The sequence below is a fragment of the Osmia lignaria genome, chromosome 1 (genome assembly GCF_051020975.1).
Source record: "Osmia lignaria lignaria isolate PbOS001 chromosome 1, iyOsmLign1, whole genome shotgun sequence".
In the NCBI taxonomy this organism is placed as follows: domain Eukaryota; kingdom Metazoa; phylum Arthropoda; class Insecta; order Hymenoptera; family Megachilidae; genus Osmia; species Osmia lignaria.
The window spans coordinates 10,389,604-10,402,888 of record NC_135032.1 but is presented as its reverse complement, the minus strand read 5'-3'; the positions used below and the strand labels follow the sequence as shown (position 1 = coordinate 10,402,888).

The 13,285-nt window shown below is 32.3% G+C and overlaps 3 protein-coding genes across 4 annotated transcripts; 2 read left to right on the top strand and 1 right to left on the bottom strand.

Moving 5' to 3' along the window:
• Positions 1–38: 38 nt before the first annotated feature.
• LOC117606061 (deoxyribonuclease TATDN1) lies at positions 39–3,275 on the top strand. 2 transcript variants are annotated; one of them, XM_034328045.2, is made up of 5 exons: positions 39–211; positions 367–546; positions 981–1,374; positions 1,435–1,638; positions 1,711–3,275. In XM_034328045.2, the coding sequence occupies exons 1-5, from the start codon at positions 172–174 to the stop codon at positions 1,814–1,816; spliced, it is 924 nt and encodes a 307-aa protein (XP_034183936.1). In that variant the 5' UTR covers positions 39–171; the 3' UTR covers positions 1,817–3,275. The 2 variants fall into 2 exon arrangements, with proteins under 2 accessions (XP_034183936.1, XP_034183938.1); XM_034328047.2 differs by having other exon boundaries at positions 132–266.
• Positions 2,450–6,477, bottom strand: Tmem214 (Transmembrane protein 214). Its single transcript, XM_034328043.2, has 9 exons — positions 6,247–6,477; positions 5,847–6,046; positions 5,086–5,769; positions 4,801–5,011; positions 4,590–4,729; positions 3,451–3,577; positions 3,117–3,382; positions 2,905–3,056; positions 2,450–2,836 (listed from the first exon to the last, which is right to left on the bottom strand). The coding sequence occupies exons 1-9, from the start codon at positions 6,371–6,373 to the stop codon at positions 2,710–2,712; spliced, it is 2,034 nt and encodes a 677-aa protein (XP_034183934.1). The 5' UTR covers positions 6,374–6,477; the 3' UTR covers positions 2,450–2,709.
• Positions 6,478–8,810: 2,333 nt separating this feature from the next.
• Positions 8,811–12,664, top strand: Vps39 (vacuolar protein sorting 39). The gene is made up of 11 exons (XM_034328247.2): positions 8,811–9,022; positions 9,099–9,272; positions 9,338–9,587; positions 9,654–9,886; positions 9,967–10,211; positions 10,299–10,724; positions 10,795–11,112; positions 11,193–11,619; positions 11,690–11,797; positions 11,875–12,199; positions 12,276–12,664. Exons 1-11 carry the CDS (start codon positions 8,953–8,955, stop codon positions 12,337–12,339), a joined length of 2,640 nt encoding a protein of 879 aa, XP_034184138.1. The 5' UTR covers positions 8,811–8,952; the 3' UTR covers positions 12,340–12,664.
• Positions 12,665–13,285: the final 621 nt, after the last annotated feature.

The window sequence follows — 13,285 nt, the reverse complement described above, 5'->3', positions numbered from 1 at the left end:
GTCAATAAAATGTGGTAAATAATACGAAGGTATAACTTCGGTTTTCATGAAACGTCAAATATCCCATGAACTTAAATGCCATTGTACAACGCCGGTTAAATAAGACACCTGCTAACCTTTTATACAGTATCGTGTCTATATAAGAAAACTGTCATTTCATCGATAGGTTGAATGCTTGCAGTTAGAATGAGTAATTTACGAAAATTTATAGGTAATCAACATTTTTAATTAACGATCGTGTTATTAGTTTGAAGCTTAACAGTTGTGTATGTGATTTGTAACATATTTTTTTGTCGTTTTGAAGTATTTATTAAAAGGTTATATGTTGACGAGTGATACAGTCTGCCGTTGTCAATTTTAATACAGATATCGGAGCCAATTTGACAGATCCTATGTATCAAGGAATTTATCATGGATCTCAGAAACATCAGCCAGATTTGGATAAAGTTTTAGAACGAAGTTGGAGCAACAATCTTTCAAAAATTATTATTACTGCCGGTAATATAGAAGAGAGCAAAAAGGCCCTTGAAATAGCACGAACGGATGGTAAAGTGTTTTTTTTTCCTAAATACTTGAAAAATTATTTGTTAGAATGCGTGTAACTTAACTTAAAAAGATGAAGCATCGTCACTGTCGCGTCTCTCTATCACGGGTAGCCACAGTTTATGATTTTCAAACTTTACATAGAGCTATTGATATATTGTAAACAAGTACATTTATTTTATACACCTTGCAGGCTTTCAATTGCGAGGGTAAAAATTTATTATTATATAATTACTGTTTCTTTGTTATTAGTAGATCGCAATGCAATCATTGCATATGAAGAAACCGCTGAAAGAGAGATGCAATGGTTGCTGTGATTCTATTCTCTAACTGCAACAACAAAATGCATGTCAATGGATATATCTAGGTACATACTATATCATAATTTTTCTTTTTTATTAAACATAATCGTATATTGACTATTATTTATATTCCAGAACGTCTATTTTCTACAGTTGGTTGTCACCCAACGCGTTGTAATGAATTTGAAGAAAGCGGTGACCCAGAAGGCTATCTCAAATCATTGTCAGATTTAGCTACAGACAATAAAGACAAGATTGTTGCTATTGGTGAAATGGGATTAGATTATGATAGATTACAATTTTGTTCCAAAGATGTTCAAAAAAAGTATTTTGAAATGCAATTATCATTGTGTTCCACATTAAAGTTACCAATGTTTTTACACTGCCGCAACGCTAGTGATGATTTTGTAAGAATTTTAAGAAAACATAAGGAGACATTAACAGCTGGTGTTGTACACTCTTTTGATGGCAATCCAGAAGAGGCTAATTCTATTTTACAAATGGGATTGTATATTGGTATTAATGGATGGTATGTCAAATAATCTATTTCGTGTAGCTTTTCATAACATTGATTTGATCTTATTTACAGCTCTCTTAAGACAGAGGAAAATCTGTTTGCTGTTACAACAATTCCATCAGATAGGTTGATGATAGAAACTGATTGTCCATGGTGTGAAATAAGGCCAACTCATGCTTCTGTAAAAGATGTTATTACCCACTTTCCATCCATTAAAAAAGAAAAGTGGCAACCCGATCGGATGGTTAAAGGAAGAAATGAACCATGCACTATAGTGTAAATATTAACTTGTTAAAAGTATAATTTAAAATTATTAAATTATATTATCGATTGATTTTATCTTTACAGCCAAATTTTAGAAGTACTCGCACGGATCAGAGATGAAGAAGAGGAATATTTATGCAATCAAATATACAAAAACACAATGAAAGTTTTTTTTCCTCATGAACTTTAACATATTAATCAAGAATGAAATACTTGTAATCAGCGTGTGTCTAGCAGTACACACTCGTACATATAATCAGGGAAGAAAGCTGTGAGACTATATATAATGCGAAAAAGAAAAATAATTTCTACCAAATTCATTTCTCAGATGGAAGAAAATGAAAGACTCATTTTTACAGAGCTTAATGGATGTGGCGAGCGTCATACTCCAACGATCTCTTTTCATATAAAATATTTTCTTGTTAAAATTATCATTATCACTATAATCATCGCCATTAGTTGCATTACTAGCGCTATTACAATTATATTTATAATAATAATTATTACCACACCTATATTTATCAACATTATTCTACAACTCCTATGAGCATCACTATTATTATTCTTATTACCATCAACACATATTAAGCTAATATTTTATATTTATATGTATATATATATATTATAAAATCAACCATACTCTCTACTCCTCCTTTATTTTTATAAAAAAAGAGAGCAAAAAAATATCTTTATTTAATACATCCTTCAATTCACACATTAACTTGTTATATTCTTATTCAATCACCATATCAGAAACATTAAATGAAGATACACATGTGAATACATAAAATAACGGGTTTAAGTTTAGTACTAAATAAAATAGTCTATATATTACTTTAATCATTATTTTGACATAGATATTAACTTTAAAAAAGACTGATATTCTCATAAAATTTTTAGGTTTTTAAAATATCATAATTCATTGGAATATTATACATCTTTCAAGTATCACAGGTATAATGGCCGCCACAATGTATTTGGAAATATGTAACATTTCGACTTCGGAATTATAGAACTAAATGCTGAGGTGTGGGAGGAGATTTTCATTGAGAAAATCGGTTTTTAACATCTAATGAATTTCATTCATGGAACTTTAGAAAGTGTTTGCACCTTTTCATACACCCAGTCATAAGTTCGACTTGCCAATGACTGTGTAGTATCAATAGCTTTCGAAGCATAATTTTGTAAATTTTCTGGACTCAATTTTCCACTAAAGAAAAAAAATAAAAGATGTTAAAAAGTATAAGATTCATACTTCAAAGATACTTGTATACTTACACAAAAACATTATGTTCTAGCCATTGAAGTGTTGCAGTTGAATGCTCACTAACTTTCTCTGCACATAAGTTTGAGTAAACCTTCACAAATTCTAAACTTTGGTTGCTCCACAAATTAATTTTATCTAACATTCCAGGAACATAATGTTCAATCTAAAAAGTACATAAAATATTGATGTGCTGTGCAAATACTTTATTATATTCAATACTCACTGTTTGTAAGACCACAGGTCCATTCTTTGCACCATATTCACCAATATTTTCATAAATTTTGAAAGAAATATTTCTTATCACAAGACAGACATCTCCAGCTAATTTGATGTAAGGTTTAAATGTTTCAACAGTTGCTTTATAATGCTCTGGAGAAGTAGATTCTATAAATTCAAGAGATTTAGAGGAATATTCTTGCACCAGAGTCCATGATTGTTGCCCATACGCATATGATACAGTTCTTCTCAAGCATTTACTTGTATTGGGTGCTATGGAATTACAATATTAATAACTTACAATTAGAATCAAATATATGAAACAAATATTTTTTCATTACCTTTAAAACAGCCATGTTTATAGGTATCATAACCAAAAACGACAGCAGTTAGAAGTAATAACAAAACAATTCCCTTTTTCCAAGGAAACTTTTTATCATTAGAAGCTGTCATTTTCACTAATAATATCTGCAATACAATAGTACAGGGGGAAATTAATCTTCAAGAAAATGTATTCCTTACTTAAAATACTTATTATCACCTTCGTTAAACAGTTTAATTAATTAAAGGTCAACTTAAAATACCATAAAAACAAACATGTTGTCGATTTGCGTAAGACGATTATATATTTCTTATTCGATTATATACATTTCTTACCTTTTGAATTAGTAAAAAATAGAAAAAAAGATATTTTCTAAACTATTTATATTAAAGTACTGTTTTGAAAACGTAATTTTTTTACTGAAAAAAGATATAGGTAATACGAGGAATGATGTTAAATGCCGTGGTCGTAGCAGCGTTACCGTCGAAAGGACAATATGCGATCGATAATCTCTTCTCGAAAAAATAAGCTTACCTAACCTAAGCTATAGGTGATATTCAAATTTACCGAAAACGTCCAACGGTTGCCCACGTAATTTTTAATGATATGATTAATTTTGAGTAGAAGTTGCGAAGATAAGTGCCGCTAACGGTATTGATATTTAAATGAGCTTGTTCACGTGTGAACTTCGGCACCTCGCCAAAACATAACTTAATACGTCATATACCGCGGAAACAACGTTAAGTGTCTTTGCGCACACGTAAAAGCTACAAGTATGTACTACGCGGCATATTTCAAAAGATTTTGCAACTATACCGCAGTTCACCAGAGTCCATAACTGCGAAAAGACCAGTTTTCGTTCTTCGCGCTTCTCCAGTGCGCATCTTCGCCCTGATTGGCGATACTTCCAAACGAAGTGGAAAGCGATTAGCAGAGAGCTCGCTGCGTTCCCCCACCATCTTCCAACCTGCGCGTCGCAGTTATGGACTCTGGTGAACTGCGGTATAATAGCTTGTATCGTCCGGAGATAAATATCATTAGACTTTTGTGTCTTTACACTACACATGTTAATTCATTCATATTATACATAGTAATTGTATTGTAATAATTATATATTTAAATATGTTTTATACGTAAAATTTCAAATCTAAAACTTACCTTACATATTTTGCTACAACTGTTAGCAAGATTTTCATCTCTGCCTTTTTTCCACCTCTCATTTGTTGCCTGGAATGCTATACATGTTTCTTTCAAGCATTTTGCTTCCAGTTGTGTACGTAAGGTACTCCAATTAGCCTCTAAAAAAATTAAATAGATGTAAAATCGTACTTTCATTAATCAGTTCATAATATTTAATGATAAATGTTACCGATATATGTTAAAAGAAGATGAGATTGATATAAATTTTTAACATGAAGAGACTTCCAAACAGAGAAACACAAAGAATCTGTAGTCAAACAAGCTACAAGAGCTTTGATTAATTCATCTCTATAATTTGCGTGTACTTTCTGTGTAATTTTTCCCATCAGCATTTCAAACAACTTCACATAACTTATATTTTTATTCTTAATTAATATTAACTGGAAATTATTAAACGAATTTTAGTGCATCATTTTGAAGTGATTTTTTGGATTTATAAAAGTCAGATACCTACTCTTAATTTTTCCATACTATTATTAATTTCTCTGCTCACAGTGGCAGGAATATTATATTTTCCCGAATATGTATCTTCGACAATGTCAAGATACAGTTCTGGTTTAAGGTCATGGAAGTTTTCATGTTCGAACACAAGATCATTAAGAATTTGTGCTATATAACTAGAGTAACTTTTTGTTTCCAACATAGGAGACATTACTTCATGCCATACTTTCAAACCCACAGCCAAATTTTTTCTACCAGCTTGAGATAAAGCCCATAGCAAAGACAAACCAATAGTTTTTCTATTCTGATAAGAGTTTCTCACAGTGATCAATTTAGGAATGTTAGCAACAGTCATTTCAGGGTTGGTACGTGCTAAAAGTTGTACAAATATTTTGTGACCTACAGCAGGTGATCCTTTAACCATATCAGTGGCCATTGTAGTAAGAGTATTTTCATAAAAAAGTTGTGCTGTTTGTTTTCCTGCCATTTCAATGGCTCTCTCCAAAGTAGAAGAAATTGATTTAGGTACTATACTCAATGGATAGTCTTTAGGTTTTCCAGAAAAGATTGCATCTTCTTTATCAACTGGTATTTTTACATTCAGAAAAGCAGCAAGATCTTTCAACCAAATCAGTGGAGCATCTGGGAATCTGGTTTGGCCAGTAGTTAAAACACTGCGAATTTCATCTGCATTAATCTGTTGGAAATGGATTATTAAGACATAAAGTTATATATAAATTAGATGCAGTATATTTAGAATACATATATTTATACCATATTTAATGCATCTTTTATAGATTTTGGTGGTTTTTCTTTAGGAAGTTCTTGCTTCTTTTTCTCAGCCTGTTGCAATTTTTGTTGCTTCTTTTTCTCTTCATTTTCTTTAGTTTTGCTTTCTTTTTCCTTTGATGGCTTTTTATTTTCTTTATTGTGTTCTAAATTATCGTATAAAGTTTTTACCTGACTCAAAGGTACTGAAATAAATCGATTTTTTAACAAACATATTTTTCACTTGTATAGTGTAACTTAATATTGGACATTTTAAAACACCTTTTCATACAAGTTTTGTATACCAATTAAGGTAAACAATAATGCTTATGAATAATAATAATTTTCAAATAGAATGTAATTTAAAAAATTTAAAAATAATCAGAGGTTAAAAGAAAGTGCTTACGAAAATCTTCTACTTTTGGCGCATTTTCGATAAATTTCTTTTTCTCCGCCTTGGAGAGCTTATTAACCTTTCCATTACTCTTATCTTTTTTATTTCTTCCAACTAATTCCCATCCACCGGACGACATAGTGTATTAAATGCAGTAAACAAATGCACTCTTAACAATACTTTAAAAAAGGCACTGAAATGTTTGTTGGCACTTGTGTTGTCGACTGAATATATACGTGGTCGCGCATGCGTAGGAACCAATTTGCCACGCGCTATTATTGTTCCCGGAAAGTAGCTTTCTCGATACCCCCAGTGAAATATATTTTAATACATCAATATGTTACTCCTATTTTATTAATTAATACATAATTACTTGAAAATATTCTATAATATTCTTATTATTTTTCTCCCATAACATTGTTTTTACACCAGTTCAATCATTTCTATTTATAATATGCCCTAAAACTTGTTGGATTGAACTTTCTACTTTCACTATGCAATGAATATTCGGGTTACTTTAAGTAGTTTTAAATTACTTAATACTTCCTAATGATACTATATTTTTATATCAAATTTTATACACAATATTTTAATGTATCTGTATTATAATGTACTTGTTATATTTAACATAACATTGTTCATTTAATTTGCAGTCTTAGCTTGTTGAAAAACCTCATTAAAAAAATGAACGTGTTGATTTTATTACTCCTGTATGCCTCGCCTATCATTTTATTCTTTTATTTATTATTTTACCCCCATTTGAGGGCGTCGCGAGACTCAATCCTATATTCCTTATATCCTTGCATTTCTTACATATCGGCATCCATCACATCTCTGCAATCCTTACATTTCTGCATCCCTTTAATGCATCTATGTTTTATACCCCTCTATCTCTTACCATCCCTTTATCCCTTCCATTACTCTTACACCCCTGTATCCCTTACATCACGACATTCCTTACATCTCTCCATCCCTTACATCCCGACATTCCTTACATCGCTTCATCCCTTACATCCCAGCATTCTTCTCATCCCTACATTCCTTACATTTCTTCATCCCTTACACCTCTGCATCCTTTACATCTCTGCTTCCCTTACATCCCTGTATCCCTTACATGCCTCTATCCTTTACATCCTTGTGTCACTTATATTCCTTCATTCCATACATTCCAGTACCCTCCCTGAAATTGAGTTGAAATTTTTACGGCTATAAGGCCTGCGATTTTATACAAATTTAGTTCCTTTGTTGCCACCAGAGGGCGCTGATTCGATGTCGAGATTTTAGTTCGCATTTTAGCCGCAAGAGGGCCAAAAATAGACCCTGGTTTAGTTCCCCTTTTTGCCACCAGAGGGCGCTGATTCGACATCGAAATTTTAGTTCACATTTTTGCCGCCAGAGGGCCAGAAATTGAACCTGATATAGTTCCTTTTTTCGAAACCAGATGGCGCTGATCCGACATCGAAATTATAGTTCGCATTTTTGCCGCCAGAGGGCCAGAAATTGAGCATGATATAGTTCCTTTTTTCGAATCCAGATGGCGCTGATTCGACATCGAAACTTTAGTTCGCATTTTTGCCGCTAGGGGGCGCTGTTTTTCCGAAATTTTCGCGAAAAAAGGAACTAACTTACCTTTACTTACCTTTACTTACCTTTATTCGAAGCTGTCTTTATTATATATTTATTATAAGGGATGTAGAGATGTAAGGGATGCAGAGATGTAAGGAATGTAGGGATGAAAAGAATGTAGGGATTTAAGGGATGAAGAAATGTAAGGAATGTAGGGATGTTAGGGATGAAGAGATGTAACGGAACGAGGGATGATAAGAATGTAGGGATTTAAGGGATGAAGAGATGTAAGGAATGTAGGGATGAAAAGAATGTAGGGATTTAAGGGATGAAGAGATGTAAGGAATGTAGGGATGAAAAGAATGTAGGGATGAAAAGAATGTAGGGATGAAAAGAATGTAGGGATGTTAGGGATAAAGAGATGTAACGGAACGAGGGATGTAAAGGAATTCCACAGGAGTCCGGGGCTGGGGCCCCGGTCTCCACTGCACGCGGCCCGAGGAGTGCCGGCATCGGGTGTGGCCCCCGATGTCGGCGGAGTTTGGCACATAGCGGGGGGTTAAAGGACCCTTCCTATCGCCCTACTGCCGGTCACCGTGGTGGTTTTAGTGGGTAAAAATCCCACACTACCTCCGGCCCCTCCCCAGGGGGGCTGAAGGTGTCTTTCTGAAGATTTCCACCACGTTAAAAAAAAAAAAAAAAAAAAAAAGGGGGTATTTAAGGGTTGCAGGAATGTAAGGAATGCTGGGATGGAAGGAATGCAGGAATGGAAGAAATGCAGAGATGTAAGGGATACTGAGATGGCCTTGGCCTATAATGAGGGATAAAATTATATAAATAACTGGAAAAAGTAAAATAAATGGGGTCCTCGGCTGAGACCCAGAAGAGGGATCTAATCATAAATGTTATTGAATGAAATCAACCCTTTCTGATAGATCCCCCTCGCCAGAATGACGCTTTGGAGGGGCTTCCTTTTTTGTACTAGGATAAAGCAGATGGCGTTCATTCTCAAGGCACAAACTGCTTGAAAACAAAGATATGTCTAATCTTGTATAGTCGGTGCTTTAGGCCAAAGTTAATAACAAAGGGACTATTTTTATATTGTTCGGTTGTTAAAAGTATAACTGCAGCAGTTTTATTTTAAGAATCAAAATGCACGATGCTTACGAAGAAACGTTGATATTAAATATTGCTGTGCAAATAGAGTCTATGGCTGCATATGGTTTGTGATATATAACCTTTGTATTGGAAGAGTAATCATAACTATAAGTTTTATAAATAATAATGAAACATTTCAGATGACAATTTGTTAATTGGTACTAGAGACGGTCACCTCTTTATGTATAATGTACCATCTGTATATGATGATAATCACAAATTAGAATTACTGCGCCATAGCAGAAATTTTAACAAAAAACGTATCAATCAAATAGATGTTGTACCAGAACATAATTTGTTAATAATTTTAACAGGTATAGTTATCTTTGTGTTTAATTTTTACTGAAGCTAGTGTTTTGATGATACCATTCTTTTACAGATAATATAGTATGTGTTCATGATTTAAACTCACCAAATTTTCAACAAATTTCTCAATTACAAAAGACCCGTGGTGCTACCCTGTTCACTTTAGATGTACAAACAAGTTCTACTGGTGAAAAAAATACAGTTGTACGTTTATGTGTTGCTGTTAAACGTAAGCTACAGTTATATTCTTGGAAGGGAAAGAAATTTGAAGAATATGGAGAGTTTGAACTTTATGTATCAGATATACCACGTGAACTATCTTGGTAATGCATATGATGTAAAATGGGTTATTTATTTTTATGATAAAATTTTTCTTAATTAAAATAAAGGTGTGGTGAATCATTAATCATTGGATTCCGTGGACTATCGTACACAATTTTGGATTTAAATGGAAAAACTAAAGAGTTATTTCCAACTGGAAAATCTCCTGAACCAAGTGTTACGAAACTATCTGATAATTCTTTTGTATTAGGAAAAGATTCTCAGTCCTTTATCATGGATGCAAAGGGTGAATTGATTCAACACAATCCATTAAAATGGTCTGATACACCAAGTGCAATAGGTATATAATTCATAAATTATAATTAGACTATTATGTAGTTATTTAATTATTTTAGTGTCATATAGATTGAATTATTTCAGCTTGGGATGATCCTTATCTACTTGGAATTGTACATGACAGATTGGAAATATACACTATAGAGGGTTGTATGCATATTCAAACAATAAAAGACTTGAACAAAGCCAGGCTAATATATAGATGCAAACAGGGGAAGGTTTTTGTGGCATCAATTAGTCATATTTGGTGTGTAAATGGAGTTGATGTAACACACCAAATTAGAACATTACTTGAACAAGATCAGTTTCAGCTGGCACTGAAACTAACTGTACGGAAATAATATTTTCGATTTTTTTTTGTCGCCATTAATTGTGATAGTTGTAGATAATTACAAATATATATTATATGATTTTAGAGTTTGTCAGATATATCCGAAGAGGAGAAGATTAAACAAACATACAAAATTCAGACATTATACGCTCATCATCTCTTTCATAACAAAAGATTTCAAGATGCAATGGATTTATTTTTAAAGTTAGGAACAGATCCATACGAAGTGATCACGTTGTTTCCTCATTTGGTTACACCATCGACTAATAATTCTGAAGTCAGTGATCCATCTTTGCCCAAATTACAAGATCATGACTTGGAAAAGGGCTTGCGCGCATTAATAGTTTTTCTTACCGAAGTTAGACACAAATTACTCGGTGATCCCAAATCAAAGGATAAGGATAACAATAAGGAAAAAGGTTTGATAGAAGGAGAGAAAAATATGACAGCAGTAGCTACAGAACAACTCCTAAAAATTATAGATACAACTTTGTTAAAATGTTATTTACAGGTAAAAATTTGCGGCTAATGATAAATAATTATTAGTTAGAGGATATTAAAATTTATCATTTTTCTTCCAGACTACCGATGCGTTGGTAGCGCCGTTACTTCGACTGAATCATTGTCACTTAGCGGAAGCTGAAAAGACTCTATTAATGCATCAAAAATATCCTGAACTTATTATACTGTACCAAACTAAAGGGCAACATAAAAAAGCATTGGAACTCCTAGAAAAACATGCGAAGGAAAATGACTCTAGTTTAAAGGGTACTGAAAGAACAATACAATACTTGCAACACCTTGGAAAAGATCACATGGATTTAATTTTGAAATTCGCTGGTTGGGTCTTAAATGAAGATCCAGAACAAGGACTTAGAATTTTTATGGAGGATATACAAGTAATATGTGACACGTAATATTTTATACAATTGGTACGATTTTTATGCAACTTACATGTATAGCATGCTTGTAATTGTAGGAAGTCGAACAATTACCAAGACCAAAAGTGTTGGACTACCTTCTTCGTTGTCATAAAGATTTAGTTATAACATACTTAGAACATGTTGTACATGTTTGGGAAGATACTAACCCATTGTATCATAATGTTTTAATACATCAGTATAAAGAGAAATGTTTAGCGTCTATGAGCGATACTGCAACACCTGCTGAGAAACAAACGGCGCAACACATTCGACAGAAATTACAACAATTTTTAGAAAAATCTGTTCACTATACCCCAGAAACAATATTAGTACATTTTCCTTTCGACAATTTGTACGAGGAACGGGCAATTATTCTTGGACGACTCGGACGCCATCAACAGACTATATCTATATATGTTAGTCTCCTTAATGATATATCAAAAGCCATTGAATATTGCAACAATGTGTACGCCAAGTATCAAAGTACGTATCAACTTGAACATCAAAAATATTTATTTAAAAATATATGCAATTGTACTCTTGTTATTTTAAGAGCAAGAAGGTACGGATAAGCAGAAACAGTCTGATGGAGCAGACGAGGTTTACATATTGCTTATTCAACAGCTATTGAAACCTGATAACGAAGGACTTCCAATGACAGGTAAAATTTTAATATAAACAGTAATTCGATACTTTGAAATGATAACAAGTGATATATATATAGAACTATTATTTTAGGACGTAGCCCGGAAATTCAAAGAACACCACAGCCCGACTTGGAAATGGCCCTTCAGATACTCGAAAAACATGCATCAAAAATAAATCCATTGAAAGCAATAGAGGTTCTGCCAGATACGGTTCCTATAGGTAGAATCAAACAGTTTTTAGAAGTCAGTTTGCAGGAAAAGTTGAATGCTAGGAGAAGGATACAAGTATTAAAAGGATTATTATATGCTGAACATTTACAAGTACAAGAACAACGAATGCATTATGAGTCGCAGAGTGTTCTTATGACGGAATTTAATATATGTCCAGTATGTAAAAAACGATTTAGTAATCAGAGGTTCGTATTTATATAGTGTATGAATAACATTGATTAATGACTACATGATTAAATTATAATATAAATTATTTTTCAGTGCGTTCGCGAGATATCCGAATGGTGATATTGTACATTATTCGTGTCAAGATCGTAAAGTATAAGCTACGTATAGTTTAAATATGTTTATTATATTAATTATTAAGTAATGTAAAATGTACCCTGTGATGTACCTCTGCTCATGCTACGTATATAAATGTACACATTTTCCAATTGCCTTCCTACTGAAATTTGCTGTGATCTATTCTTAAGTTTATTATTATTTTCGCAGTACAATCGTTAATATTTAATTTTATATTTTATTCTCTTAAATATGAAACTAAGAAACCTCTACTTAGTTACTTTATTTTATACGCATGTATTATATATGTATATATATATATATGTCTCGTATACATATAGAAGTATAATATTTATTTATTTATTGATAGCGTGCAATATAATCTATATATTTAACAACAACGTATAATTAAAAATATCTTATTCTTTAATTTCGTAGTTTTTATCATTCAGAAGGAACTTAAAATACAAAATTTTAATAATAGACAGTATTTAACAACAGAATGCCATGAAAAAATGAATGTAAATAATCACATAATAAATGAGCTTTCCCATAATTTATTTTGAGCATTTTTCTTTATTCTTCCTCTTCCGTACATTCCAAACACTTTTTCTTTTTAATTTAGTAATATTTTCTTCAATTTTCGTAATAATATGTAATAGAGAGGATGGGGCGTGCCCGGTCCAGAATATGGGTAAACGGGACTAGTGATGTCACAAGTTATCATGTATTCCTACGCCGTCTGTTATAAGTCAGATACGATACTGATACAAGTGCAGTCTTAAATGCATTTACATTTTTCCATTCAAATATATATAATTAAAAGATTTAGTTGTTTTTATAGTTAATTCATTTAAATTAATTAATACAATTCTATCAATACTAATGATCACGAAATCATTATTTATAAAATGTAAAGGAAAATATAATAAAATAATTATTCACTGTTGTAAGCACATCTAATGAAGATATTTATGTTTCTTATGATA

Excerpts from the sequence above, each read along its gene's own strand:
- Tmem214 (XM_034328043.2), bottom strand. The coding sequence starts at position 6,373 with ATGTCGTCCGGTGGATGGGAATTAGTTGGAAGAAATAAAAAAGATAAG. Across the intron at positions 6,047-6,246 it reads GCCAAAAGTAGAAGATTTTC|TACCTTTGAGTCAGGTAAAA; the intron begins GTAAGCACTTTC and ends GATTTATTTCAG. Across the intron at positions 5,012-5,085 it reads ATAGTATGGAAAAATTAAGA|TTAATATTAATTAAGAATAA; the intron begins GTAGGTATCTGA and ends AATAATTTCCAG.
- LOC117606061 (XM_034328045.2), top strand. The coding sequence starts at position 172 with ATGCTTGCAGTTAGAATGAGTAATTTACGAAAATTTATAG. Across the intron at positions 212-366 it reads TAATTTACGAAAATTTATAG|ATATCGGAGCCAATTTGACA; the intron begins GTAATCAACATT and ends ATTTTAATACAG. Across the intron at positions 1,375-1,434 it reads TATATTGGTATTAATGGATG|CTCTCTTAAGACAGAGGAAA; the intron begins GTATGTCAAATA and ends TCTTATTTACAG.
- Vps39 (XM_034328247.2), top strand. The coding sequence starts at position 8,953 with ATGCACGATGCTTACGAAGAAACGTTGATATTAAATATTGCTGTGCAA. Across the intron at positions 9,588-9,653 it reads ATACCACGTGAACTATCTTG|GTGTGGTGAATCATTAATCA; the intron begins GTAATGCATATG and ends ATTAAAATAAAG. Across the intron at positions 11,620-11,689 it reads TGTGTACGCCAAGTATCAAA|AGCAAGAAGGTACGGATAAG; the intron begins GTACGTATCAAC and ends TGTTATTTTAAG.